The 13983-nt window shown below is 39.0% G+C and overlaps 1 protein-coding gene across 1 annotated transcript in view; it reads left to right on the top strand.

The window, feature by feature from the left end:
- The window catches only part of nptxra (neuronal pentraxin receptor a), a 21810-nt gene that overhangs the window by 3874 nt on the left and 3953 nt on the right, over window positions 1–13983 (top strand). The window contains exons 2-4 of the mRNA XM_014006949.1: window positions 10213–10492; window positions 10844–11088; window positions 12249–12428. Of these exons, the coding sequence (XP_013862403.1) occupies window positions 10213–10492; window positions 10844–11088; window positions 12249–12428 (705 nt within the window). The remainder of the gene's footprint in view (window positions 1–10212; window positions 10493–10843; window positions 11089–12248; window positions 12429–13983) is intronic.

The following is a 13983-nucleotide window of genomic DNA, read 5'->3' as shown; positions in this document are numbered from 1 at the left end:
GGCTGCGATTTTGAAGCTGAAATCGCGTTCGGTGTGAACGCACCATAAGGCCACCAAAACGGATCCCCTCAACACCTCGGCTGCGCCTAGAAATTCTGTCCATGAAAGTAATGAACAGAATCGGTGACAAAGGGCAGCCTTGGCAACGAGCCCGACTTACTGCCGGCAATGCGAACCAGACTCTGACACCGGTCGTACAAGGACCTGACAGCCCGTATCAAGTGGCCCGGTACCCCATCTTATATATCTTATATCTTAGATATTTTGGTAAAATAATCAACATGCACTATGGGAGATGTACAGTAGTTTAGGGTCAGTTCTGGCTTTAAAGCAGCTTATGTTTATTTTAAGACAATACATCTTTGGATCTCTTGCAGGCCACGATGCCTTGGTGGACCTCATTTGGCCCACGGGCCTAAACTTTAACACTTGGTATGTAGGAGATAAATTTTAGCTACTTCCATGCCAAATTTTAGCTCATTTTCTGTRAAATAGACTAAACTATGGTCATTTGTGCTTGCTAAGACTGATAAGCTGTGGAGGCCATCTTGATTTAAATTTACTGTAAAAGTCTAGAAGTTATAGTGTTGTATCATTTTTATTTTAATCCATCCAGTGGGTCACAATAAAGTAATGTTATTAAAACTGCCTCAGAAAGAGAACATATTAAAGGCACAGTGTGTAGGATTTGTTGTTTTCAGCGACATCTAGTGGTTGAGTGGTTGAATCATCCTCCCTGGTCCTCCCCCCACCCCCACCCCTGCTTCCAAATGCAAAGGAGTTGCTACGGTGTTTCTCAGGTGTCAAAAACCTTTGATAATTCCAAACGCGATGTCTACCAGCAGCTTCAGGGCTAGTGATGTTTCAAGTGGTAAGATTATGAGCTTTAATAAGTAAAATTATACCAGCTATGTTTACATGCACAAAATGTTTTAGTCAGATTGAAATGTATTCAGATTAAATAATCCGAATGTACTGTTTACATGGACACAATCCGATCATAAAAAGTGTTTACATGCACCGGAGTTTTATTCAGAATAAAAGTCCGGACATGCGCAGTGTTGTAAACGTTCAGCTCTACTTCCATGTTACAAACGTAAACAAAGCTCCTCTGTGCACTCAGGACGGACCGTGTCAGCTTTTAATAACGGTAGAGACGCCGTCACTCCTCGGTTGAGCTGCAGCCTGCAGATGAAGCAATACGTGCTTTTTATTTTTATTTTTTGCGAAGCAATGTCTGCTGTTTGCCTCCTTTTTTATATGTTAAAGGTAGGATTTTGTCAATTCTTTTAGCCGAAATTGAGATAATCACTAATGACAATAATAAAAACGTCTAATCATTGCAGGCAAAGGCCTTGTTTTATTATTTTTACCTTATAAAAAGCTGTTTATATCTCCATGGTCGCGGGTCGCCACACAGGCTGCCGCCATCTTGCACCGCCATCTTGTCTACGAAGGCTCATGAAGGACAAACTGCGGTGGCGGCGTCAAAAACGGTTTTAGTTGTAATACTACAAATGTAATATTTGTTGTCTGTCATTAGCAATGTTTACATGGACAAAAGTAATCGGATTAAACAGCCATTCGGAATAAAAATGCGTCATGTAAACAGCCCGTTCTGATTATTCTGATACGATTGAGCTCGATCCAAATGAATTTTTAACCCGAATGAAAAGGGTGGGTTTTGCCGATTGATAATCGGAATGAGGTTCATGTAAAAACTTAATCGGATCATCTTATTCTGATTGTAGAAAACTGACCTGTGCGCATGTCTGCTGACTTTCATTCACCCGGTGGGACAGCAGAGCTCCAGCTGCGCTGCACCGTGCAGAACTTTTCCTCCWCGCTCTCTTAACAGATGAAAAGGAGGCAAACAGCAGACGTTGCTTCGCAAGAAATAAAAATAAAAAGCACGTATTGCTTCATCTGCAGGCTGCAGCTCAACCGAGGAGTGACGGCGTCTCTACCGTTATTAAAAGCTAACACGGTCCGTCCTGAGTGCACAGAGGAGCTTGGTTTACATTTGTAACACGGAAGTAGAGCTGAAAGTTTACAACACTGCGCATGTCCGGACTTTTATTCTGAATAAAACTCCGGTGCATGTAAACACTTTTTATGATCGGATTGTGTCCATGTAAACAGTACATTCGGATTATTTAATCTGAATACATTTCAATCCAATTAAAACATTTTGTGCATGTAAACATAGCTGGGATAATTTTACTTATTAAAGCTCATAATCTTACCACTTGAAACATCACTAGCCCTGAAGCTGCTGGTAGACATCGCAGTTGGAATTATCCATGGAGATATAAACAGCTTTTTATAAGGTAAAAATAATAAAACAAGGTCTTTGTCTGCAATGATTAGACATGTTTTTTATTATTGTCATTAGTGATTATCTCAATTTTGGCTAAAAGAATTGACAAAATCCTACAAACTGTTCCTTTAATTAGAAAGGGCAAGCAGCATTTTGGGATGAATGATGCACACTGTGTGTTTGATGTATTCAGCAAAGAATCTCTTTATTTTCAGCGCTGCTGTGTTCTGTACATGTTTAGAAATTCTTTCTGAGTAAAYTGGAACCTGTAGGGGTTTAAAGAGTTGCAGATTTTCCACCGTTCCATTTGCTTTTCTTCTCTGTGAACCATTTTGAAGCAAAGTATTTGTTGCGGACTGAAACTTTTTACTTAATTTTGAGCTTTTCTGTTTTTTTAATTTATTTATTTATATTTAACTGAAAAACAAAATCATTCTTTGACACGAGGTGATTTGGGTTAATGGGGTCATGAGGAGAGCCRCTTTTATTTTCTATATAACATCAAAGCTTCCCATACCTCTTAACTTTACTGCAAAATTCAAGTTAGCATCAGACAGAATCATATTTTGGAGCATACTGCTGCAAAAGTGTGCTCCAGTAACCCACTGAGAAGTTAAGCTGTGGTAAGCTGTGAGATGCAACACTGGAGATTAAAACACCAGGAAAGAGAAGGAGTGGTTTAACATATCTGTCTGTTCAGCATTAAGCTGACCAACAGTTAGCTCAGCTAAATATGAAAACTGTATGATCCTTTATTTTTTTATTTTTAGACTTTACAACAGGAGCCACCTGATTGGCCATTCCTGTTGATTGACAAGTCACTGAATGTGGCTTTAAACGATCAACAATTAGAGTAAATGAGAATAGACACAAGTATTTTGAAACATATACACTTTATAAAATCATTATTTGCTAAAAGTATTTCTAATTTGTGAGTCATATTGCAAATTGACAGAAGCCTTTTGCAAAGCTTGAAAGTAATCATTTTTTAATTTGGTCTTAAAGTAATTATTCAAACATTGTTAAGTGGTGTTTTGTAGTTATTATAGACAGCTTTTTTAAAAAAAAAAACCTTCATTTGGAGAAATAGTTTGATTTTGACCAGATCAACCAGCTAAGGTGGATCACWGCTGCCACAAAACTAATTTAAAACATTTGACAGTAGGGCTGGGCGATATGGCCCAAAAAGAAAAAAAAAATCTCAGATTTTTTTCATCCCAAATTCGATTTTCGATTTTAATCTATTTTGTTTCCCACTTAACGGCGTGCCTCTCTTTCAGGTGTCAAAATAAATTTGTAATACTCCTGCTTTTTGTAGCAAGAGCTCCAAACAGATTTTGCAGTGAGGTGTTCGTTGCTCCAAGTCTGAGGTTGCAAAACTTAACCAGTTCCAGAAAACTGAAGAAACTGTACGTTTCTTTGCTAGCTGCCATGTTGTCATGTTGTGTACCAAGCATCTTGAGGGACAGGTGGGGGGACCTCTGAACTACAGAAGCCCCAAAAARTGCACTGGTGAGAAAAAAATCTTGATTTTCCCAAAATTAAATCTTTAAAAATGACAAATTCTAATAAATCAATTTATTGCCCAACCCTATTTGACAGCTCTTTAAATGAGCACTACTTTGTCAGCTTTTAAGTACTGTATCTGTCAGGGTTGAAATTGCATATGTTGGCATTAATAAGTTGTTATTTCTCTATTCTACTAAAAGTTGTTATTTGTAACATGTGAAGACATCAAATTGCCTAAAAATTGTCTTAAGCATATCATTTTATTACTGATGCAATGCATTCTGGGGATTATGATGGTTTACAGTTGAGATTAATCACAAAGTTGAGGCTAAAAAGCTGCAATATGTATATTTTGTATTGCAACCCCAATTCCAATGAAATTGCGTAAAACATAAATAAAAAAAGAATGTGATGATTTGCAAATCCTTTTCAACTTATATTCAACTGAATAGACTACAGAGACAAGATATTGGATGTTCGATTTTTTTCTTTCAAATATTCATCTTGAATTTGATGCCTGCAACATAAGCTGGGGCAGGGTCATGTTTACCACTGTGTTACATCAGCTTTCTTTTTGACAACACTCAATAAGCATTGGGCTCACTTGGATCTAGTACCTGAAGTCCTTTACTATGAAGCCACACTGTTGTTTTCTATGGTTTGGCATCATTGTTTTGCTGAAATAAGCAGGACGTCCCTGAAAAAGGCGAGGCTTGGATGGCAGCACCTGTTGCTCCAAAACCTGCATGTAGTTTTCAGCATTAATGGTGCCTTCACAGATGTGAAGTTACACATGCCATGGACACTAATACACACCCATACCATCAGCGATGCTGGCTGTTGAAGTYGCTGATAACAATCTGGACAGTTTTTTTCTTCTAAACCAGAGGACACAATATTCATGATTTCCAAAAACAATTTGAAATGTGGACAATTCAGACTAAAGGACACTTGTAGCTGTAGARACAAACTGTGTTCACTGACAAAGGTTTACAGAAACATTCCTGAKCCCATCTGCTAATATCCATCACAGAATGATGTAGGTTTTTAATGCAGTGCTGCCTGAGGAATCTAATGTCACGGATGTTCAGTGTTGGTTTTTGGACTTGTTGCTAATACTTGCAGATATTTGTCCAGATTCTCAGAAACTTTTAAGGATTTTGGACTGCAGATGATGAAACCCCTAAATTCCTTGCATTGTACATTGAGAAACGTTGTTTTTAAACTGTTGGACTATTTGCTCACGCAGATGTTCATAATGTGGTGAATCTCACCCCATCCTTGCTCGAGCCTTTCATGGATGCTCCCTTTATACCCAATCATGACTGTTTCCAACTAACCTGTTCAACTGAGGGATGCTCCAAACAGCTGTTGTTTGAGAATTCTCCAACATTCCCAGTGTTTTGTTGAACCTGTCCCAGCTTTTTTGGAACGTGTTGCAGGCATCAAATTCGAAATGAGTGAAAATGTGCAAAAACAATAAATAAATAAATAAATAAATAAATAAATACAGTGGTTTGCAAAAGTATTCATACCCCTTGAACTTTTCCATATTTTGTCACATTACAACCACAAACATAAATATATTTCACTGGAATTTTATGTGAAAGACCAACACAAAGTGGTATACAATTGTGAAGTGGAAGCAAAATTTTACATGAATCAAAACATTTTTTACAAATAAAAAACTGAAAAGTGCGATGTGCAAAATTATTCAGCCCCCCTGAGTCAATACTTTGTGGAGCCACCTTTTGCTGCAATTACAGCTGCAAGTCTTTTAGGGTATGTCTCCACCAGCTTTGCACATCTAGTGACTGCAATTCTTGCCCATTCCTCCTTGCAAAACAGCTCAAGCTCAGTCAGATTGGATGGAGAGCGTTTGTGAACAGCAGTTTTGAGATCTTGCCACAAATTCTCAATTGGGTTTAGGTCTGGACTTTGACTGGGCCATTCTAACACATGAATATTCTTTTTTTTAAACCACTCCATTGTAGCTTTGGCTTTATGTTTAGGGTCGTTGTCCTGCTGGAAGGTGAACCTCCGCCCCAGTCTCAAATCTTTTGCTGACTCCAACAGGTTTTCTTCCAAGATTGCCCTGTATTTGGCTCCATCCATCTTCCCATCAACTTTGACCAACTTCCCGGTCCCTGCTGAAGAGAAGCACCCCCAGAGCATGATGCTGCCACCACCATATTTGACAGTGGGGATGGTGTTTTCAGAGTGATGTGAAGTGTTCTTTCTCCGCCACACATAGCGTTTTGCATTGTGGCCAAAAAGTTCAATTTTGGTCTCGTCTGACCAAAGCACCTTCTTCCACATGTTTGCTGTGTCCTCAACATGGCTTCTGGCAAACTGCAAACGGGACTTCTTATGGTTTTCTTTTAACAATGGCTTTCTCCTTGCCACTCTTCCATAAAGACCACATTTGTGTAGTGCACGACTAATTGTTGTCCTGTGGACAGTTTCCCCCACCTGAGCTGTGGCTCTCTGCATTTCATCCAGAGTCACCATGGGCCTCTTGGCTGCCTCTCTGATCAGTGATCTCCTTGTTCGGCCTGTAAGTTTAGGTGGACGGCCTTGTCTTGGCAGGTTTACTGTGGTGCCATACTCTTTCCATTTCCGGATGATGGATTGAACAGTGCTCCGTGAGATGTTCAAAGCTTGGGAAATCTTTTTATAACCTAAGCCTGCTTTAAACTTCTCCAAAACCATATTCCTAACCTGTCTGGTGTGTTCTTTGGACTTCATGATGCTGTTTGCTCCCCAATATTCTCTTAACCAACATCTGAGGCCGTCACGGAGCAGCTGTATTTGTACTGAGATTAGATTACACACAGGTGGACCCTTTTGAGTCATTAGCAGTCATCAGGCAACTTCTGAATGCAATTGGTTGCACTCAGGGAAAAGGGGGCTGAATACTTTTGCACGTCGCACTTTTCAGTTTTTTATTTGTAAAAAATGTTTTGATTCATGTAAAATTTTGCTTCCACTTCACAATTGTATACCACTTTGTGTTGGTCTTTCACATTAAATTCCAGTGAAATATATTTATGTTTGTGGTTGTAATGTGACAAAATATGGAAAAGTTCAAGGGGTATGAATACTTTTGCAAACCACTGTAAATAAAGTTTGTATGTTTATCTGTTGTCTTGTCTTTGTAGTGTGTTCAATTAGGTTAAACGATTAGGTTGAAAAGAATTTACAAATCATCGTATTCTGTATTTATTTATGTTTTGCACAACGGCCTAACTTCTTTGGAATTAGAGTTGTTGTTTTTCATGTTCTCCACAATATGCTGTATGAGTTTGAATTTGAATTTATTTATTTAGATGGGACAATGCACATTAATCAATATTTCTGTAAATGTGCCGGAGTTAGCCACAGGCTAATGTTCATCTGTTGTCCCTGGACTTGCCATAAACAAAATCGATATGCAAAACAAAATAAAATAGCAATAAAATACAATCAAAACAAATCGCTCGAAAAAAATCACACACACATTTTATACAAAACATAAGCATTGTTAAAACTAATGTAAACCTTCATCAAGATAGCTAAAACACAAGTGGTCACATGGTGGGACAAGGCAAAACAGTTAAACAAAATGTTGACAGATCTGTTGTGTTGTAAACCAAGCCTTCAACTGTTTTTTAAATAGATTATATGTGGTAAGACTGAGCATGTGGTAAGTTGAAATGATAAATGTGGCATTCAGTAAATTTGATCTGGAGCTATCACCATTACTAAAAAAAATATGTGGCTTTAGCGTTTGAGCTAATAGTATTAGCTTGGGAGCTAATGCCATATATTGCCATGTATTTAGCTCAGGAGCTAAAACAAAAATAAAAGGAAAAAGCTGAGGTGAGCCTCCAGTGAAGATGTTGACTAAACATCCTACATTATGTTTAGTCTTAATTTTATAGTTGAAGTAAATGTTTATCTAATAATGTCTAATGTTACAACTAGTCGGAGATCCCTTTAATGTATTTTTAATTTAAAAATAAATTACATACTAATTCTTTATAAAACAGTGTTTAGTTTTTATGTCTGTAAACTCCTGTAAACTCAAATACAGACTGAGATAGAAGAACAACTCACACACAAACAGCAGCACAGTCTTTGCAGTAAATTGTCGCCCACCACCGTAAACGGTGGGTGATTATGTCACAAAATAACTCACGGTGACGTGGGTGGATTTATTTTAGGAATTTCTTATACACACAACAAAATAGATGGTACCCCCCCCCCCCCTTTAATGAAAGAAAAACCCACAGTGGTCACAGAAATAACCTGAACCTGACAAAAGTAATAATAAATAAAAATTCTATAAAAATTAAGAAATGAAATTCAGACATTGCTTTTCAACCACGTTTCAATATAAAAAAATACATAAATAAAACTCATGAAACAAGCCTGGACAGAAATGATGGTACCCTTAACTTATTATTATTTTGTTGCATAACTTTTGAGTCAATCACTGCAAACAAAGATTCCTGTAGCTGTCAGTGAGACTTCTGCAGCTCTCAGCAGGTATTTTGTTCCACTCCTCATGAGCAAACTGATCCATTTGTCTCAGATTTGAAGGATGTCTTTTCCAGACGACATGTTTCAGCTCCTCCCAAAGATACTCAGTATAATTTAGGTCAGCGCTCATAGAAGKCCACTTCAGTCCAATGTTTTTTTCTTACCCATTSTCRGGAGTTTTTAGCTGTGGTTTGGGTCATTATCTTGTTACAAGACCCATGAGCTGCGACTGAGACCAAGCTTTCTGACACTGGGCAGCATATTTATATCTAGAACACCTTGATAGTCTTGAGATTTCATTGTACCCTGCACAGATTCAAGACACCCTGTGTGAGATGTAGCAAAGCAGCTCCAGAACATAACGGAGCCTCCTCCATGTTTCACAGTAGGGGCACTGTTCTGTTCTTGAAATGCTTCAATTTTCTGGGCTTTTTCATGATTTGGTGTCCTCCTTGGTCATCTCCCATTAAGTCCAMTTTGGCTGAAACAATGACAGATGGTGCGATCTGACACTGATGTTCCTTCAGCTTGAAGTTCACCTTTAATCTCTTTAGAAGTTTTTCTGGGCTCTTTTGTTACCATTCGTAGTATGTGTCTCTTTGATTCCTCATCAATTTTCCTCCTGCGGCCACATCCAGGGAGGTTGGCTACAGTCCCTTAACTGTAGTCACAGGAACATCAAGCTGCTTGGAGATGGTCTTATAACCTTTACCTTTAACATGTTTGTGTATAATTTTCTTTMTAATCTCCTGAGACAACTCTGTCCTTCACTTCCTCTGGTCCATGAGTGTGGTACACACCATGTCACCAACATTACAGTGAGTGTCTGTAGCCCTGTATACACTGACTGATTACAAGATTGTAGACACCTGTGATGATAATTAGTGGGCACACCTCGACTCAACATGACCCTTTGGTCACATTATTTTCAGGGATACCATCATTTCTGTCCAGGAGTCTTCATGAGTTTGATTTTTTTTAATTCTGTTGAAGCATGGCTGAAAATAAATGTATGACTTTCTTTTGTTCTTTTTTATAGAAATGTAATTTTTTATTACTTTTGTCAGATTGAAGTTATTTCTGTGACCATTGTGGGTTTTTCTTTCATTAAACGAGGGACAACAACAATTTTGGCCACGTGTGTAAAATGAACCATTGGATATTTGTTGACAGCTCATTAACCTTCAGAGGCAACGCAATTTAATATGACTGTCACAAATAATCAACCAAAGACCAAAATGACTAAATCAGTCAGTTCTAAGAATAAAATGCTACAGGTGTGGTACGAGCTTAAAGTCATCTCCTTTCCATTTCCAGCACTCCAATGGCTCACATGAGTTCTTTGGTTCAAAGGGGGAGTCACCTCTTTCTGTCTGTTAGCAGAATAATCTAATGAACAAATTCTAATGAAACTATTGGGAAATCGCTGAAAAGTGGATGCACATACTGTATACAACGTAAATCAACTTGATTCAAAGTGGCTGCCAGAGCTACTTTATCAAACAGAGAAATTACAGATACTGACCTAAAGTTTTGTGTGGTAGTAGCTGAGAGTCACTCACAGCACAGTTTGAACAGATCTTGCAAGATCTTTGGTCAAATATTTGCATGTAAACCAACAGGCAATATGCATTCCTTCAAACAATGCTAGTTTTATTTACTTATGATGTGTCAGACCGTTCTAAATGCAGTATTACATAAACTGCTGTTTAAATTTAATTACTTTGCAGTGCAGCTGAAATGGAAAATGGTAAATGGACCGTACTTATATAGCGCYTTTTTATCCAAAAGGAAGAGTTTCTGTCCGTAAAATCCAGATTCTGATCCAATTTTTCCCGTCCTGTCTCTCTCCTCTGCAGACAGACATCGGCCCATTTCCTCACAACCGCACCGACAGCAGCACCTCAGATGTGGCAGAGGGAGGCGGCCCAGACAGGTCAGCTGATCCTGGGTCCAGCGCCACTGCCACTGCTTCTGACAGGCCCTGGAGGATGGAGGATGTTGAGGGCGAGCTGGAGAGGAAGGTGGAGCTGCTGGAGAAAGAGAGAAAAGCCCTGAGGCTGGAAGCAGAGAAACACAGGCAAGAAATCAACCGGAGCATCAGTAAAGTACAACATCGAATCTCAGGCCTGGAGGAAGGTAAGAAACAAAAAATAAGGAAAGAAGGAAGTACATAGTTTCATGTGTGTATTATGAAATTAGATGGACTGAGTAATTATTAAGCACACTGACACAAAGTCACAAATGAGAAGAAAAGACTTTTGAGAATTCAATAAAAGTTCATTTTTTTCTATTTGGTGTATTAGTTATGTTATGAAAGAAAAAATCTGTTCAGAAAGACTGAATATCCTGCTCTGCTTAGAGGAAAACCACAAATGTTTGATGTAGTGGTACCAACAAAAGAAAAGTTATTCTTTTAAATCTGATAACTATGGGAAGTTAACTAGTATTTCTTTGTGTTCTGTGACATTTTTCTGATTTTGTTGGTAGAAGAAAACGTTGGACATTCCTTCCCAGACGGTTACAGACTGTCCTTCCCGACACGGACGAACTACATGTTCGCTCTGGTGAAACACCCCATCCCCAAGCTGCGAGCCTTCACCATCTGCCTGTGGCTGCGGCCCGCGGGGGCAGGGATGGGGACCCCCCTGTCCTATGCTGTTCCCGAACAGCCGAACGAAGTGGTGCTGCTGCAGGGTCTCCACACTCCCACTGAGCTGCTCATCAACGACAAGGTAACGACAAACACAGAACTAACCTACGCAGCCTAGTTCTGGGCCACAAGTGGCACTAACACTCTAACATTCAGTCCTTTGGTGGCCCAGAGGTGGTGGTCCACCCATGGGCCAGGACCACCAGATCCTGTCACACAACTTGAGTCAATTTATGAAAACTTTATTATTACTTATTATTAATTGCTCATAAATGTTATATATTCAATCTAATCATTAGTATCACGTAGTCTATATGTCTAAAAGTGGCTTCCAGTAGATTTTGTTTTCAACGTAGACATCTTCAGTGTTGGTTGTCTTAAAAGTTAAAGTGGTGCAGGGCCTTTCGATTAAAACTCTGGTATGAAAGGCAGTTGGTGACAAGCATTCATTTTACACCCCAACTCAACTTACAACCACACTTTTCTGATCATTCAACCATGTGTGGGACCTGTCAAATATATGCTGTTTTTTGTAACAATAACTGCAATTTCTACTGAATGTTTAAATAATAGTTTGGTTCTTTTGAAATGAGGTTGAAAGGGTATAAACAGCCAAAGCCTGTTACAGTAGCTCTTTGAAAGACTTCACTTTGGAGAATTTTGGTCTAAATTCATTTATTTCTCCAAACTGAGGTCATTCAAAGTCTTGTCTACAGCAAGTAAAATATAAAACACCATTACAAAAGAAAAAATATATAAAAAATCTAAGCTATTCCTTTAAGAATAGAAGGTGCTTAGCATTAATCTAAAAAAAGGGAAGAAAAAATTAAGAAAAAAACCCCGTATCAGACAAGCTAGTCGTGTTCACGAGTTCGGATGAAAGATTAAAATTCCATCTTGACAGCATGGCCCAGTGATGTAGAGCCATGCTGTGGCTTTTAGTGTAATTCAGAAAAGTCATTATGGTAATTTATTCCTGGAGGAAAAGTGGAGTGCGCTTCGAGGTAGCAGAATGGCTTCAGGGCAGAGGAAATACTTTATAACAGCCAATTTGGACTCATAAGACTCGTAGAGAAATAACTCTGTCAAAAACAGATCAATTTTCTTGTCGTAGTGCTCTGCTTCATCCGCGCCATGCTAATGAGTTTTCACCTTTGGTTACATGGTGATGTATTTTGCCTCATCTGTGCAGAAGAACAAGGAAAATGGCTTTTATTTTAACCACACTTCCCATGTTTTTAGGTGGCCCAGTTGCCTCTGAACCTTTCTCAAGGCAGCTGGCAGCACATTTGTGTGAGTTGGACCCAAAAGGAGGGAGTGTGGAAGGCCTACCAGGGGGGGAAGCTGAGAGGTGAGGGTAACGGCCTGGCTGCTGGACACCACATCAGACCTGGAGGGATGCTCATACTAGGGCAAGAGCAGGTGAGTGCTTTGAAAGACAGAATAATCGTTGTAATAAGGGGCAGGTCAGTCATAAATTGTAATGATTGGACCTTTTTTTAAATTTTCCTCAAAGCCCCACTTTCTTACTTCTAAGCCAAGCTGACCCCCACACTCCCCAATCTCTCGATACTCCCCACCTCTTATGAAAACGTTCAACCTTTACCTCTTTTATCAAAATATTAATGCTGGGCATAGATTAAAATGTTTACTCACAGAGAGATTAATCACAATTATTCTCATTATTATGGACAAAATTACATTATGATTAAAAGATGTTTAGAGCATTTTTAAAGGTTCAATGCATTTTCAAAAACTTTAAGCAATCGGTTTCGCCGTCGTCTTTTTTTCTTCCACACGCTGGYCAGCCTTGTCTGCAGAACCCTCTCTTTGTTACAGTGATTTAAATTGAAGTTATATTTCAGGCTCAAACTCCTCCGTTAGTAAGACCTAGCAGTGTTTATAGATATCTTTACTTCTATCCAGTCTGCCACTGGGAAGGGTTTTAAAATAAAAATTCCCAAAGTTTAGTGACTTCCTCCACGTTTCCCGTCTTGGCTACTCAGGTTCAAGTGGCCAGGCAACAGCCCAACAAATAAGCCTGTCATTGGTTGAGACACACGATGATGGCTGTCTAAAGTCAATGGTGAACAAGATCCCACCCCACCGGTGACTGCTCTGTTTGTGTGTGTGTACATGTTTTTGCTACCTGGTGGGGGTGATTTTTGAACACTTTCCCAGTACAAACAGCCCCTCTGTTCCTTATGGGAACAAAAACCTGGCCCCCATTGAGGGAAACGCCATTGGTCAGTCAGGGGTTGTGGTTAGAACCAAGGTGTGAATGCTGTAGACATAATCYGTAAATGAATGCTTATATACAGTATATGTACAATTTTTTTCTCCATGATGACAGGGTAGGCTTTGCCTCCCCTGCCTCTAGTCACTGCACATCACTGCTTACAAGTTTTTAAACATCCTTTAAATTTGTTGTCATGAGGATGTTTTTAGGATCCAGATTGTTTTGGGCCCCCTCTGAACACTTGATGCCGCAGTGCGTGGTCTGAGTGTGCAGAGCACCGGGCCTGGATTCAACAATAAAGAAAAAATTAACTGCATTAACACGCGTTAAAGATATCKCTGTTAAACATTGGCTGAGTCAAYGTGATGGTAATAACATAGGATAAGATTTACTTTATTGTCCTCAAGRAAAATTTGTTGCAGGCAGAGGYACARYGACTGCAAGACATTCAAACAGATTAAGACCAGAAACGTCATAGTACAAGTGTCAACGAATCAAAAGACAGTGGAATAATGCTTTAATAATGCATTGATGTCCAGGTAAAACTTTACAAACTTTTATTTAGAAAAGGAAACAAACAAAAAAAGAAAGAAAGAAAATTGGCTTTTTGTCAACTAGACATTTTCATTGATAGTTTTTATAACTGATATTAGCCTAAAGCAGTGGTTCCCAAACTTTTTATCTTCTGACCCACAAAATATGCATGGCAAAAACTTGTGACCCCAAATATTACTAGTC

Source organism: Austrofundulus limnaeus, unplaced genomic scaffold (assembly GCF_001266775.1).
Source record: "Austrofundulus limnaeus strain Quisiro unplaced genomic scaffold, Austrofundulus_limnaeus-1.0 Scaffold38, whole genome shotgun sequence".
In the NCBI taxonomy this organism is placed as follows: Eukaryota; Metazoa; Chordata; class Actinopteri; order Cyprinodontiformes; family Rivulidae; genus Austrofundulus; species Austrofundulus limnaeus.
This window is presented reverse-complemented; position numbering and strand designations above follow the sequence as displayed.